The following is a 13,890-nucleotide window of genomic DNA, read 5'->3' as shown; positions in this document are numbered from 1 at the left end:
GAGCTAAGTCTGCGGATTCTTCAGCGAAGCACGTATTGGGCAGTAATGATGTGTGCTGACCTGCAGCATGGGGATACAAACATATGTCGTGTTCTCACTAAAGATCTTTCGTGAGGATAAACTGGCGACATGACGACAAGCGTATATTACTGTCATCTAGCTGGATGTTTGTTGGGATTGAGTTGTGTTGCAAATAATAGTCTGCAACCTGTTAGCCTGAAATCATAATTTTACAATCATGTGGCGCGCATGAGGGAATAAAGACAAACGTTATGAGAAAGGCACACATAAAGGTGTTTGCACAGAATGCGGCCCTACAACAAGGTAGACGATTAGAAGCGAGGATAGATGTTGTGACCTTCATCAAGGAGTATATTTGTTGCGAGCGCTGTGCGATACTTTATCGTAAACTAACGGTTTTAATCACGTTCTGAAAAACCATCGCTAGGCTTTCAGCTCGTTTTTCGTGGCGACGATCAGTCCAGCGCTTTCTTAAAAAGCACAGACAGAAGCATCTTCGCGACACTGTACGGATATCTCTGAATTATGCGCCCACTGCTTCTTTAGTTACCTGCACCGAGCAAGCACTATTTCGGGTTCATTAGGAGTTAAAGAAATTACATTTCGGGAGTTTGCGTGCCATAACCACCATATGGTGATGATGAGTAGGGGACTCAGGATTAATTTTGATCAAATGGGCTCCCGTAAGGTGCACCTAAATAAAGGTACACAAGCGTTTTTTGAATTTCGTCCCCATCAAAATGCGGTGGTCGCCGCCGCCATATATCCACTAAACTACCGCGGCGAGTCGGATTTTGCCGTTACTCCACATGTATCGAAAACTTGGCGTGTCTATACGCAAAACTTCGGGCTGAAGCAAACCGCGAGGATGCAAACTTCCTCCAGCAGACAGCACGACGCCGACAACAGGTACAGCTGCCATGACTGCAAACGATCCGTTAGACTTATGATTAAACGCCTGGCGTGAGACAACCAGTTACATGGAATGCCGTAGAGAAAGTATCACTATACCAGGCGAGGAGCTGCCAAGCTATAGGAGGAAGTGGACCGCGCCGGCGGGCGACGTGGAGGACCGCTGCGCAGGGCAGAAAATATCTCCTCCTCGTTTTTGACAGGAAATCAGGACAGCTGTACGCCAACCGCTGCTCGCAGCGCACCTTCCACTTCCAAGAGATGATCGGAAGTATTGTTCCATCTGCCGCATTGGATTGAAGAGCCACGAATACGTTCCCTTTCGAAGCATTTGTTCGTGTAATCAATTAAACGCTCGCCTAATTATTCTGCCTCAATCCTGCGATAGTGCCTGCTCAGCATTGCCATCCAAGGAGACCGAATTTATATTTTCATCTCGCCTGTTTGGAAAACCTAAGCGGCTCACAGAGGAGGAGGCAAATGCTCGCGTCTGTGCACTTCCTCTCTTGGACTCTGCACTTGCACTCGGCACTCCAACTGCGCAGTTTAGAAATTTTCGAATGCCATGCCGCTATGGTGGGGCGCAGGTTGCAAGGCACAGTGGACGACGGCAACGTACGCACTCGACGCCGCATCCTGCGCAAGCGTTCTGCTCGCCGGCGGCGTCCGCAGATATTCATTTCCTGGGCGTCGTTGAAAGACGGCCCCGTCAAAGCATTCGCGCTTATCTCCGCCGTTTTCGCATTTTGTTCTTCTTCTATCAGTACTCCTGTCCTTTGACACTGCGGAAGTCAGCGCTTCCTTTTTGCGAGCAAGTGAGCGCGGGGCACGCAGGCAGCAGCAGGCGCACAAGGAAGGCAAGAAACGCAGTGTAATTCTTTCCTATCTCTTTTTTTTATTATCCAGAACCACAGAGCTTATTTCTGGCACGCGCCGTGAAAGTGGGTTCTCGAAATATAGTTGCAAGCGGGCGCGTTTTCATAGTGAATGTCCGGCCACGCAAGAAATGCAGCAGTCGCGAAAACATGCTTAGCCTCTTTTCATATCCTTGTTTACGTTGCTTGATAGAAGATATTTTTTTTTTGCCTGCGTCTGCCGCAATCGTAAATAGAGGCCGCCGTATTCAATTCACCCACCTTCAGATTCAGAATAACGTGGCAGTGAGCGCGGGTTTGGCTATATGATGTCTGCGCGCAACAGGCTTTGCTTTAGGCCTCGACCTGTGCAAAGTAAAGTACGGTTACGATCGACTGAAAGGAAGGTAAGAATAAATGCAAGAACGTCCTTCTCTTTTTTTTCTCCCGGTTTCATCCTCTTCCACTTGCTCTTGTGTCTACGCCGACAAATAGATAGATAGATAGATAGATAGATAGATAGATAGATAGATAGATAGATAGATAGATAGATAGATAGATAGATAGATAGATAGATAGATAGATAGATAGATAGATAGATAGATAGATAGATCTCTTTATTGAAAAAGTTTAGCCAGCGCATTTTCGCCTACATGCTCCTCTGCAGGAAATGGAACGAAGGAGAAAGGCCCTAGAAGAAGGTGGGCAGAAGATGAAAAGGAAAAAAAATGCAAGTCTTCTGTTGTTATCGGAAGAATAAGTGGTGAAGGTAGATAATCTTGTTAAAATTAGATAACGCCACATGAAATAAAATCTGAGACTTGATGAGACAGCGTGCGTGGGTCGTAGTCTTGAGAGCAAGCCTATTCACTCAATGTATGAAAACAAGAAGTCCAGGGCTTCGCGCTATTTTGATGTGCATTGACACGGATGCTGGGGCCCTGGCCGTGCCTACACTGATGCGGTCGGTGCTCCTGTAAACGTGAGTGTATGCTTTTCTCAAGATACGTATCCTTGTAGTCTACAATTTCGTCAGAAAACGGACCACATGTTTGTGGAATGGTTCTCGCCTTCTTCCAAACACAGGTTCGCACGCCGGCCTTTTTCTGTGTGGACGAGCAAGCTCCGCAAGGCTTCCGACGGCCCAAAGAGCATGCGCTATACTCGTGGAGTGTCCGAAAACGGCAAAGATGCGCGCACTTCTTTACCGGCTGGCGCATCAGTTCTGCGCCACGGATGAACGAGGGGAGGGAGCAAAGCCCGGCAAACGAAGGAAGCGTCGTCGTGTCAGGAACCTGACGAAGGCGGCTCTCGGTGAACAAAGAAAGAAGCGGCGAGGAAAAGTACGGCGCTCCGCGAGCACTGAGGAGAGACCAACACACGGCTCAGGGATGGGTGCAAGGAAAGGCGGTGGTTCGCGTTTACCTTCAGCTCCTGTATTTGCTCGAGGAAATCGTTTCGTGTGACGCTTTCCGAGGATGAGACGGCGATGTTGGCGCTCTCCAGCTGAGTCAGCAGCTCGTTGATGGCCTGCGAACCGAACAGGAGGGGTTGTAGGGAAAAAGGTGGCAACAACAGGAAGCTTCGCTCAAAAAAAAAGAAGAAAAAAAAACCGAAAGAAAAGAAAACAGGTGTGAGACGCTGTCGTGATGACGCGCGCACTCAAAGGTGAGATAAACATGGACCTCTCTGCCGGTCCGCTTGATCCCCGTGAGCCTACTCTACGGCCTTGCACAGAAATCTTCGGTTGCGAACCTTTTAGTGTGACACGGACGCTTCACTATGCTCATGTAAGAAGTGCGGTATGAGATATTACATTTGAACCAGCAAAGCGAAATAATATGGCTGCAAACAGCAATGTATCACGAACCTCAATCCCCTGGCAGTCGGTGAAAAGAGAGAAGGAGCACTTTGATTAAAGCAAAGTGCCAGCTCATGAGATTTCACATATACGCGCCCCTTTTCAAGCGAGGGGAAGAGAGCAGAGAAAGGCGCCCCAGAACTATTACTAAACCGTGCCCCAGAAGGTCTTCTTGACAGAAACGATAGCACCACTAGGCCATGAAAATGGCAATAATGTATGAGATGGCAGTCAAAAATAACAGACACATCCATGGGTGCAATAGGCCATGTATTGTGTCTCCTTTAGTCTGAACATTTAAGCCACAAGTACGGTGATATATTTTTGCGAGGGCACGACGCACTGCGCTTTCCTCTTAACAGCAAAAATATTCTAAGCCAGTTGATAAACGTGGACAACGACATAAGAATGCTCTTCGCCTGCGGCACTTTTCGGATTCTTTCCTGATCTAAAGACATAAAGAAATGTGGTTCGTACCTACCCCAAGAACCTCCTATGATGAGCAATCTTTATCTCTACATTACCTTCGCTTTTAAACCTATTAGACCGACAAAATCTTGATCCCTCCAGAAACCGAAACTCTCGCATTAAAGTTTTTGTAAACTTATTTATTTGCAAGACTAGACCGTGCCTTCTTATTCTCCTAATTTTGTTCCCCACTGTTATTTATGAGTGTAGATTATTTCTTGCCGTCTTGTTTCACTCTGTGTTACCCGTTACATTGTGGTGGTGGTGGTGGTGGTAACAACTTTATTAACAATCCGGCAAATTCGTGGCCTGGGCCTAGGCCGCCCCCGAGGAGGTCCGGAGATCCTGTCTCCTCGCCGCCTCACGGGCTTGCTGGATGGCCCATATTTGATCTTCGATGTTTGAGCTGCGCAACGCGGCCGTCCATCGCGCCGCAGCTTCATCTGGGGAAACTGCATTTTCTTCGCATATAACGTCACATTCCCAGAGAATGTGTCTAAGAGCTGCGTGAGCCCTGCTGCATAGCTTGCAGTTACCATCTGAGTAGACGTCCGGATATATCCTCCTGAGATGGACGGGGTTGGGGAAGGTCTTTGTTTGTAGCTGCCGCCAGTCTACCGCTTGGGCCCTGTCGAGTTTGGGGTTAGGGGGCGGATAAACCCGCCTTGAGTTTTGATAAAATTTTGTAATGTCACAGTATCTGGTCATTCTGTCCCTCTCTGTCCATGCCTCCGTTGGATTTCCAACCCCAAGAGAGGATCCTTCTTCGCGGGCGCGGAACGTGAGACCTCGCGCTACGCGGTGGACCTCCTCGTTGAGGTTGGGTACGGGGGTGTCGGGGGACGTGTGAGCCGGGAACCATATAATGTGTCGTTCCTCCGTCTCCTCGGAGATGACATAGTTCGCGTTAGCTTTGAGTGTAGCCTCAGCCGTCGGCGAAATTCTGCCTTGTGCATAGTTTCTGACCGCCGTCTGCGAGTCACTGATTACGTATCTACAACTGGGGTTAACGATAGCTAGGGCTATCGCCACCTCTTCCGCTACCTCGGGGTTTTTTACACGTATGCTACAACAACTGACCAATTGTTTCTCGGTATTGAGGACGGCCACTGCAAAAGCACGTCGATCCTCGTATTCTGCCGCGTCTACGAACAGCGCTTCCTTGTCCCTACCGAAGGCTTTGAGTAAAGCCTTGGCTCTACTCTCTCTTCGACCCTGATTGAATTCGGGGCTCATGTTCTTGGGTATATTAGCCACCTGCAGCTTTTCCCTGATCGCGCTTGGAAGGGATGTCTTGTCGCCGTGCTGCTTGTGATAACTTATCCCGAGTTTGTCCAGGATACTCCTGCCCGTTCGTGTCTTCGCTAGTCTTTCGAGTTGCGAGATTTGGTGTGCTTCAATTAACTCTTTAAGCGTGTTGTGGACGCCCAGCTGTAGCAGCAGTTCCGTGCTGGTGCTGTCTGGAAGGCCCAGTGCCATCTTGTATGCTCTTCTAATGAGGGTGTTCAATTTGGCATATTCGGCCGCGTACCAGTTGTGGTAGGCGGCCACATAGGTAATGTGGCTAATAACGAAGGAGTGTATGAGTCTGACGACGTTGGCCTCCCTCATACCCTGATGTCTGTTGGTGATTCTTCTGATGAGCCTCATCGTGTTCGTGATCTTAGTCTCCAAATTCCTGACCGTTTCTCCGTTGTTGCCGTTCGATTCTATGATGAATCCGAGCACCTTAATCTGCTTCACCCTGGGTATTTCTTGTCCGTCTTTGGTGCGTATGCAAATTTCTTCGCATGCAGCATGCTGGATGTAAGCCTTGGGGGGTCTTCCCCTAAGCGTCGGGCGGTAGAGGAGGAGTTCCGATTTTTCTGGCGAGCAGACGAGACCGGTTCCGACGAGGTACTCCTCCACCACCTCGACCGCGGTCTGTAATCGCTGTTCGATTTCTCTGTCGCTTCCCTCGGACACCCAGATCGTAACGTCGTCCGCGTATATTGTGTGATGCACTCCCTCGATGGCGTTGAGGCGCTCGGGGAGGCCGATCATAATGAGATTAAAGAGCATCGGCGAGATGACCGAGCCTTGCGGGGTGCCGACGCTGCCTATGTTCCTGTCTTCGGATGCGAGTTTGCCCAGCGTTAAGGAGACTTTCCTGTTTGTGAGGAAATCCTTAACATAGCTGTACGCACGGTTTCCTAGATTGAGTGCGGCAATGCTGCGTAGTATGGCTGCGTGAGCTGCATTATCGAAGGCTTTCTTGAGGTCTAATCCTAGAATGGCCCTGGTACCTCTTGTCTTGTTGTCGAGTATCTGGTGCTTGATTTGCAACATTGCATCCTGCGTGGAGAGATGAGCTCGAAATCCGAGCATGGTGTCTGGATACGCTTCCACGTCGTCCAAGTGTGCGTTGATACGGGTGAGGAAGGCGTGCTCCATCAACTTGCCGACGCACGACGTAAGGGATATTGGTCGCAGGTTGGCCAGATCTGGCGGTTTCCCTGGTTTGGGGATGAGCACCATTTTTGCCCTTTTCCACTGGTCAGGGATGCATCCTCGGGTCCAGCAATCGTTGTTACATTGTGACGCTTTTTTTTTTCATTTCTTGTGTATGACTGGCTGTCATCTTGCTGTTATGCCAACTTACAAGGGGTCGAGACCTCGTCAAGCCGTTCAAGCTTTTAGTCCTGTACTCCTCCTTCTTTAAGGAAATAAAATGATTGATTGAAAAATGATTGATCTTCCAACCAGGCGACATTTTGGCTCAAACCAAATCGTCGACTGTTATAGACGAGCGGTAACCTTCTTAGTTCCTTGTCTCACCGCTGAGTTTGGAACCATCAACTCCAAGAGAGATTCTACACAAAATCAACCGATCTCGTAGCAAAGCGCTCAACTAGGCTAGTTGGTACATAGTAAAACATATAAACAGCCATCGAAAACACACGAGAGACCAGATGAAGAAGACGACGGGACCAGCTGGAAGTTCCAGCTAGCCCCATCGTCTTCCTCATCTGGTTTCTCGTGAATTTCCGCTGCCTTTTTATCCGTTTTCTAACTGATCTTGTCAGAAAACCATAGATGGAATTTCCGAAGGAATGAATTTATGTAGTGATCCGGGAAGAACCGATAACAAAGACGAGAAAGATGGAGAAGTATAGGAGAAGGAAGGCATGGAGGACCGTAATGGCAGCTGACTATAGTATAACTAAAATATTGAAGACTGTTACCGTGTGTGGGAAAGTGAGAATTTCTTTGTGGTGCCGGAAGAACTGACTTCACCAGGCCTACTCTAAACCATCACCAACAAAACCAAGGCACGGATTAGCGACGTCACCGGAAGAGGTATCGCGAAAATCAACATGGAACTGACAGAACTTGAATCTACGAGGAAGCAAATCGGAAATAAGTGTGGCGCTCAACGCGATAGAGGTCAGAACACACTGCCGCATATTGAAGACGTATTACTTGCGATAGCACAGCTAACGCAAGCGCAAATGCAACACATGGAACAACCGCAAGTAATTTTGAGTATACTTGCCGCTGGTGCGATATGCCGAGAGACAGTGGAGAGGGAAATGTTTGATAGTAGCACAGTTGGGGCCGCTTTCTGGCTGGATTTTTCCGGTAGGCGTGTGACTAAAACCACTGATTAAGTGACTCCAATAGGATACTTAACATGCGCCGGTACCTACGTGGCAACGCTAAAAACTGGTATGATCTGCGCATCACATGACATATGAATGAAATATGGAAAACGTGGAATAAAAGTTTTATTCAGACATTTCAAACCAATCCAGTCTACTTGTGGGACAAAGCAATTTTTTAGAATTATTGGAAGTAGAGAAACAGAAATTTGCTGGACTATTACTTTGAGAAGAGGCGTCTACTGCGATTGGCACATCCTACGCTTCCAGATTTCTGCGTCGTGTCGCTAGTGATACACGGGATGACAAAAGATTGCCAGAGACAAGTCGAAGTTAAAGCACCGTCCACTTTTGAGGAGCTGCTATGCTGCTTCAAAATATGTGTCGTTCGAGTCCTGGCCTCAACATCCGTCAACGCGCGAGGTGCAACACAAACGGGAAAGGAAATGGACACAGAACTGAAGAGATGATTATCTGCCAACACGAGTTGTCACATATCTAGGCAAGTGGAATCCGCTAAGAACGTGTTCGGAAAATCCGAACGAGAATCGAAAAAAACGCAGGAGACACTATTCTTTGTGAAATCCAACATTTTCTTTGTTCCAATTGATCGCGAATGATATTGAGATGCCCGCGGTCATTGATGCAGGTGCCTCGGTCAGTCTGATTAACCAGAAAAGAGTTGACAAAGACGAAACCTTTGCCGTAAGAGCTGTCAGAGTTCAAGGCTACGACGGATACTGTCGTGAGCTAGCAAAATGGACGGATGCCAAAGTGAAATTCAGAGACCTAGAGCTTACCGTGAGGAGCCTCGCCATGTCAGGGGTGGAGTTTGATTTTCTTTTATCCCGGTCTGACATGAAGCTATTCAAGATGCACATTATTAGAACGACATCATCACCACTGAGAATTCCAACCTCATTCAGTCACAAGACAGGACCATCACAAGCTCTGACAAAGTTTCGTTGAAATTTCCGGAAATTTTGTGTGTCGGCACCTATCATCCCGCGACGACTGCAATCGAAGTGCCTTTTGAACTTCGAGACAAAATGTTGTGAGCAAGAAAGTCTATGGGGTAAGCCAAGAAATGAAAGTATGCCTTAAACAGCACCTACAAGGCATGTTGGATTCTGGTATCATCAGACCTTCGACTCTCTCCGTTTGCCTCCTCCGTTACCATAGTGCCAAGACGGATCCTATCGCTTGTGCACAGATTTCCGGCTTATCAACCAACAAACAAACTTGTTCCCTTTCCTGATGCCACGAATTGACGAAATAATTGGTGAGACCGTTGTGTGTCAGCGGTTTTCCAGGGTAGACCTATGTAACGGGCATTGGCAAGTACTACTCAAACAGGAAAACAAGATGTTCAATGTGTTTATTGCACCTTTCGACAACTACGAATATAACCGGCTGCCATTTGGGTGGAAAAACTCAGGCGCATGGTTCCAAAAAAAAAAATATGATGAACTCTATGCTCAAAGAATTTATTAGCAAAATTTGTAGTGTGTGTCGACGACATACTCGTCTTATAAAGAACACGAGATGACCACATTAGTCATCTATGCATGGTTCTAGGTGCATTGAGCAGGGCACAACTGAAGATCAACGCCAAAAAGAGTTACTTCTGCCAGAGGGTCGTTTCTATCGGCAGGATATTCGATGGGAAGACAAAGACTACCAAAGAAGAAAGTGCTCAGCCTATCAAGTGTCTTCCGAAGCCCTTTGAGCTGCACTCTCTTCTAGTGTTTTTAGGCCTTGCTGTGCATTTACAGGCCTTCATAAAGGATTGTGCAAGAAAGACAAAATGTCTCGCAGCACTTGCCCAAAAATTTGTGTGTCCTGAAGACTGCGAGCGGTGTTACGCAGAACTTGCTGAAATTATTCCTTCAGACCCAGTTATGACGCCCTCAGACTTTAACCTGCCTTTTAAACTGTGCACTGACGCCTGTCATTATCGTACAGGAGCCATTCTTCATCAAAGACATGTCAGCAAGCCTGTTGCGAAACAACAAGTGATGGCATATTTGTCTTACACATTTACCAAGGCCCAAGTAAACTATGCTACGACAGAAAAGAGAGCATTCGCTGTAGTCAGGGCCCTCAAATATTTAAGAAGCTATCTGGAAGGAAGAAGCTTCAAATTGTTTACGGATAATCAAGCTGTGACTCATCTCATGCAGCTCACACAGCCAAAAGGTAGAGTAGCACAATGGGCGAGTGACATTCAACAGTAGACTTTCGAGGTAGTGCATCGCGCTGGACAAAAGCACCAGGGCGCGGATGGTCTGTGTAGGCTTCATGTACCAGTAGAAGTTACCCATGAAGAAGCGAATATGAGCAAATTGTGGGAAGGAACGCAAGACTTTAAGATGCAAAACGGAAAGTTAGAAGTACCTGAAACAGCAATACCTACCATAATGCGACTCTACCATGGCAGTCCAGAGTCTGGAGGTCATGATCGATTCACTAAAGCATACCGAAAGCAAACGCAAAGGTTCATTTGGAAAGACATGGAGACAGATGTCGCTAAATACATAGAGTCACAACTGACAACTTTTCAAAGTCAGGCCGCGTGGAAACAAAATGGTTATGCCGGAGTATTCGAATGTGCCCTTCGAAATACTACACCTCGATCTTCCTGAACTCAAAAAGAAGGGCGACGGGGTCAAAAGGATGCAAGCATTCCTAGTTGCAGTGCATGAGTGTTCGCTGTTTGTGGCTGATAAAGCTGGCAGGGAAGATGCGAACTGCGTAACTTCTTTTCTAGAGAGCGATATCTTCTACAATGTTAAGGTCATCGTTGCGGATAATGGACCGGCGTTCTGAAGCGAAAAACTTCGCCGTTGGGCTGAAGCAAGAGGCGTCGAGCTGCGTTTTCCAGCACTCTATCATCCAGAAGCGAATTCTCTTGCAGAAAGGATGATTCGGGACTTGAAGACTTTCTTAGCTCTAAACCCCAACTTCAAAAGCGGGTGGAAGTGCTCTCTGGAAGCAGCTGTTCGTCACCATAACCGATCTCACACTGCAGCATTGGGATGTGGCCATTACTTCGCCGCTTTTCAGAAACCCTGTTGGTTACCTGCAGACAAAGAACTTTGTATAGTTGAAGAAATAACACTTTGCAAAAAGCCGCTGGATATGAACCAGAAAGAAAAGTATCCTAAAACAATGAAAAAGAACTTGTACAAACGTCACCAGTACACGATGCCCGATATTGAACCATGAGACATGGTGCTGGTCCGAAAAGGGTTGGATTCAAAGTGCCCCTTTATAGGCACATATTCGGTATTTAAAATAGCAAAGCACCAAGGGAATATCAAGACTGTGTATAATAAAAGACCCCGAGGAAAAACAGAAGAGGCGTCGATTGCTAATATTCTTCAATATCATCCCATCAGAGATGATAATAGAAGCTCGGAAGGATGTAGTGATCCGGGATGAACCGATAACCAAGACACAAAGATGGAGAATAAGAAGAGATGGAAGACATGGAGGACTGTAATGGCAGCTGACTAGTATGATTAAAGTATTGAATACTTTTACCGCGTATGGGAACCTTATAACTTATACAGGAAGCCAAGCGAATAAATGTTGGCAAAATATGCCCTTAGAAACTGGCTGCCTGTATCATAGACACCGCCAGGCCAGAACAAGGTGCTTGTGAATTTACTAGTCGAAAATTATTAATACAGAAAGCTGCTTGAAAATATTGAACCTTCTGCGAAAAAAAAAACTCATCGTGAGATGTGGCAAGAAATGTCACTTTGTGATGTCAAACACCTCCTCTCAAGTTATCTGTTCAATATGCTCAGTCATCAATAATTGTTGAACTCTTCATTTGCGTGTATAACGTAGTAAAAATAATAAATGAACAATCCTACTTATAGTTACTGCGCATGGCGCTTGGAGCGGGATGCCTTACATTCGCTGTAGTTACCACTGCGGTTAAGAAACATTAAAGTATCCTACCCGGGAGAAAATATTTCTGGTATTTTCTTGTACTCCTTCGCATATCAAAAGAGGCGGCGCGTAGCGTCAACATAGACTCGCAGATGACTCCAACCACGTGGTATAAATGCTTAAGAGAACGCTTGATAAAACACAGAGCACATCATCAGGTATTTAATTATTGACTAAGCGTGTGTCTACATGGAATTAGTTCTCTGCCGCATGTCACTACACAAAAACAAAAGCGAGTAGTGGGACTGAAAATTGTACTTAGAAAATGACATTTCTTTTGACATTTATTTTTCTCTACCACAGCGCACTGTAATCTTTTCGTTTTGTTCATCCGCCGATATTTACTATTCTTTTCTTAGTCGTTGTCGGCTATACAATACTACAGTAGTCTTTTCTCGCCCACTTCGGCACCGTTATAGGGTAGCAAGCCAGGAGGACACTGGGCAATAACCTCCCTGCCTTCTTTTCTTTCATTAGCGGCCCGGGCCTGGAGGGCAACACGGCCTCCAGAGACGAACAGTGCGTTCGGATCCAAGAACAGCGCAGCCCAGTGGATGCACCGTACACCCGCTTCCATCGGCTCTGCGGCGGCTGCAGGGCGCTCTGGCTTCCGCTGCTGGCACGAACATTGCGCGCGCACGCGTTCGAGAAGAGCTGGCGGTAAGCGTAAAGCTACAATCTGCTTAATCTCATTTCATTGGGCGCAACCAAACGCCGATGGTTACATACGTCAGCCTCGTGCAACGTATACAGGTGCGACGTCTGTAATGCCGCTACCGGCGATGCTCAACGCGGCAGCGTTGTGACGGGCTTCGTATCCGTCAGGACGGTGTTCGTGCTGTGTCACGCCGTGCCGTAAAGGCCCTAGTACACACGGATGCTTGCCGGCGCTCGAAAGCTCGTGCTCCGCGCCTATACGCACGTGCAGATGGTGTGGGACAGATCGCACGCCTCGAAGCGCGGCGCCAGCGCCGATATGTCTTCTCCCCATAAATATAGATGCTCTGGCTGCCTCTTAACAGGCTGAAAAATGTGTCGATACCGGCAAACGTCAAAACATTTTTCTTCAAGCTTCACACGGGAATCTTGCCTGCTAAAACGTCGTTAGAGGAAAGAGGGATTTATGTGCAATGGGGAAGCAGACGCTTTCTGTGCAACAAAGCTGAAACGATCGAACATGTCTTCGTTGATTGTAATAATTCCATATTCTTTTGGGATATATTACAGAGAACTTTAAAGATAGACGTACCCCTCAATCCAAATGGCATTCGTTTTTTACCACCTGCACGCGATTTTGAACAGATGGATGTCATCTTTTTACTTGGGCTGCACGCAGTTTGGCGTAGTCTGTCGGCATATACACATTGTGATGTTAAAGGCCGATCTGTGTATGAATATTTTGTCGAAATGGTTGTGAAGCTACGTGACGTGTACAAAACGAATGACTGTGATGAATCTGTGGTGTCCCAGTGCTTGATACTTTAACCAATATAAAACGAGTGGGATCTATGATCACAAACTCTTCTGAGACTTGTAGCCAAGCTAGAAATAGAGAGAGAAAAAAAAAAGCTCTGGCTGCCTCACGAAAATACGAAGCGACGTCTACCAAGGCGAAAATTGTGAGCCAAGTGGGGGCGCGCTGGTGCGCGTCTTGAAGGTTCAAACCGCCATTCCTACAGCGAGGCGCGGCAAACGCAAGACGCGCGGGCGCGAGCTGTCACGCGCCGGCAAGCGTACGTGTACGCCTTAACACAGAACGAGGAGATCGGTCGCTACGCTAAACCTCGATATCGCTTCAAACACTTCACCTTCGGACAAAACAGCAATTTTTTTTTTGCTATGAATTGGCTCGCGAGATTCCCTCGTTCCACGCATGGGATCCCGCAAAACACGCCCGTGGGAGACGTTTGGGTAGCTTGGGAAACATTGCTCTAATGAGACCACCCGTTATCTCTTGTACGCATTATATCACCTACCCAACCCCACTTCTTCATCACGCCTGAAATTTTAGCTACGCACTTTTACGGCAGCCTAATGTATCGGTGGGGCACTTCCTTGGACTTGGCTGATTTCAAGGAGCTTTGGTGCGTGCACGAACAGTGTTCACTCCATCCCGCTTTCCTCTTTCCGTTCCCCATTTCCCTTTCCCGAGCGTAGGTTAGCAACCCGG

General features: G+C 47.3%; 1 protein-coding gene across 12 annotated transcripts in view; it reads right to left on the bottom strand.

The window, feature by feature from the left end:
* Positions 1-13,890, bottom strand: part of GABA-B-R3 (gamma-aminobutyric acid type B receptor subunit 3) — a 694,297-nt gene that overhangs the window by 103,006 nt on the left and 577,401 nt on the right. For all 12 annotated transcript variants that reach the window (XM_070535013.1, XM_070535017.1, XM_070535019.1 and 9 more), the window contains one exon: positions 3,213-3,317. In XM_070535013.1, coding sequence (XP_070391114.1) covers positions 3,213-3,317 — 105 coding nt within the window. The remainder of the gene's footprint in view (positions 1-3,212; positions 3,318-13,890) is intronic.

The sequence above is a fragment of the Dermacentor albipictus genome, chromosome 3 (genome assembly GCF_038994185.2).
Source record: "Dermacentor albipictus isolate Rhodes 1998 colony chromosome 3, USDA_Dalb.pri_finalv2, whole genome shotgun sequence".
NCBI lineage: Eukaryota > Metazoa > Arthropoda > Arachnida > Ixodida > Ixodidae > Dermacentor > Dermacentor albipictus.
The sequence above is the reverse complement of the archived record's forward strand: the minus strand, read 5'-3'. Positions and strand labels throughout refer to the sequence as shown.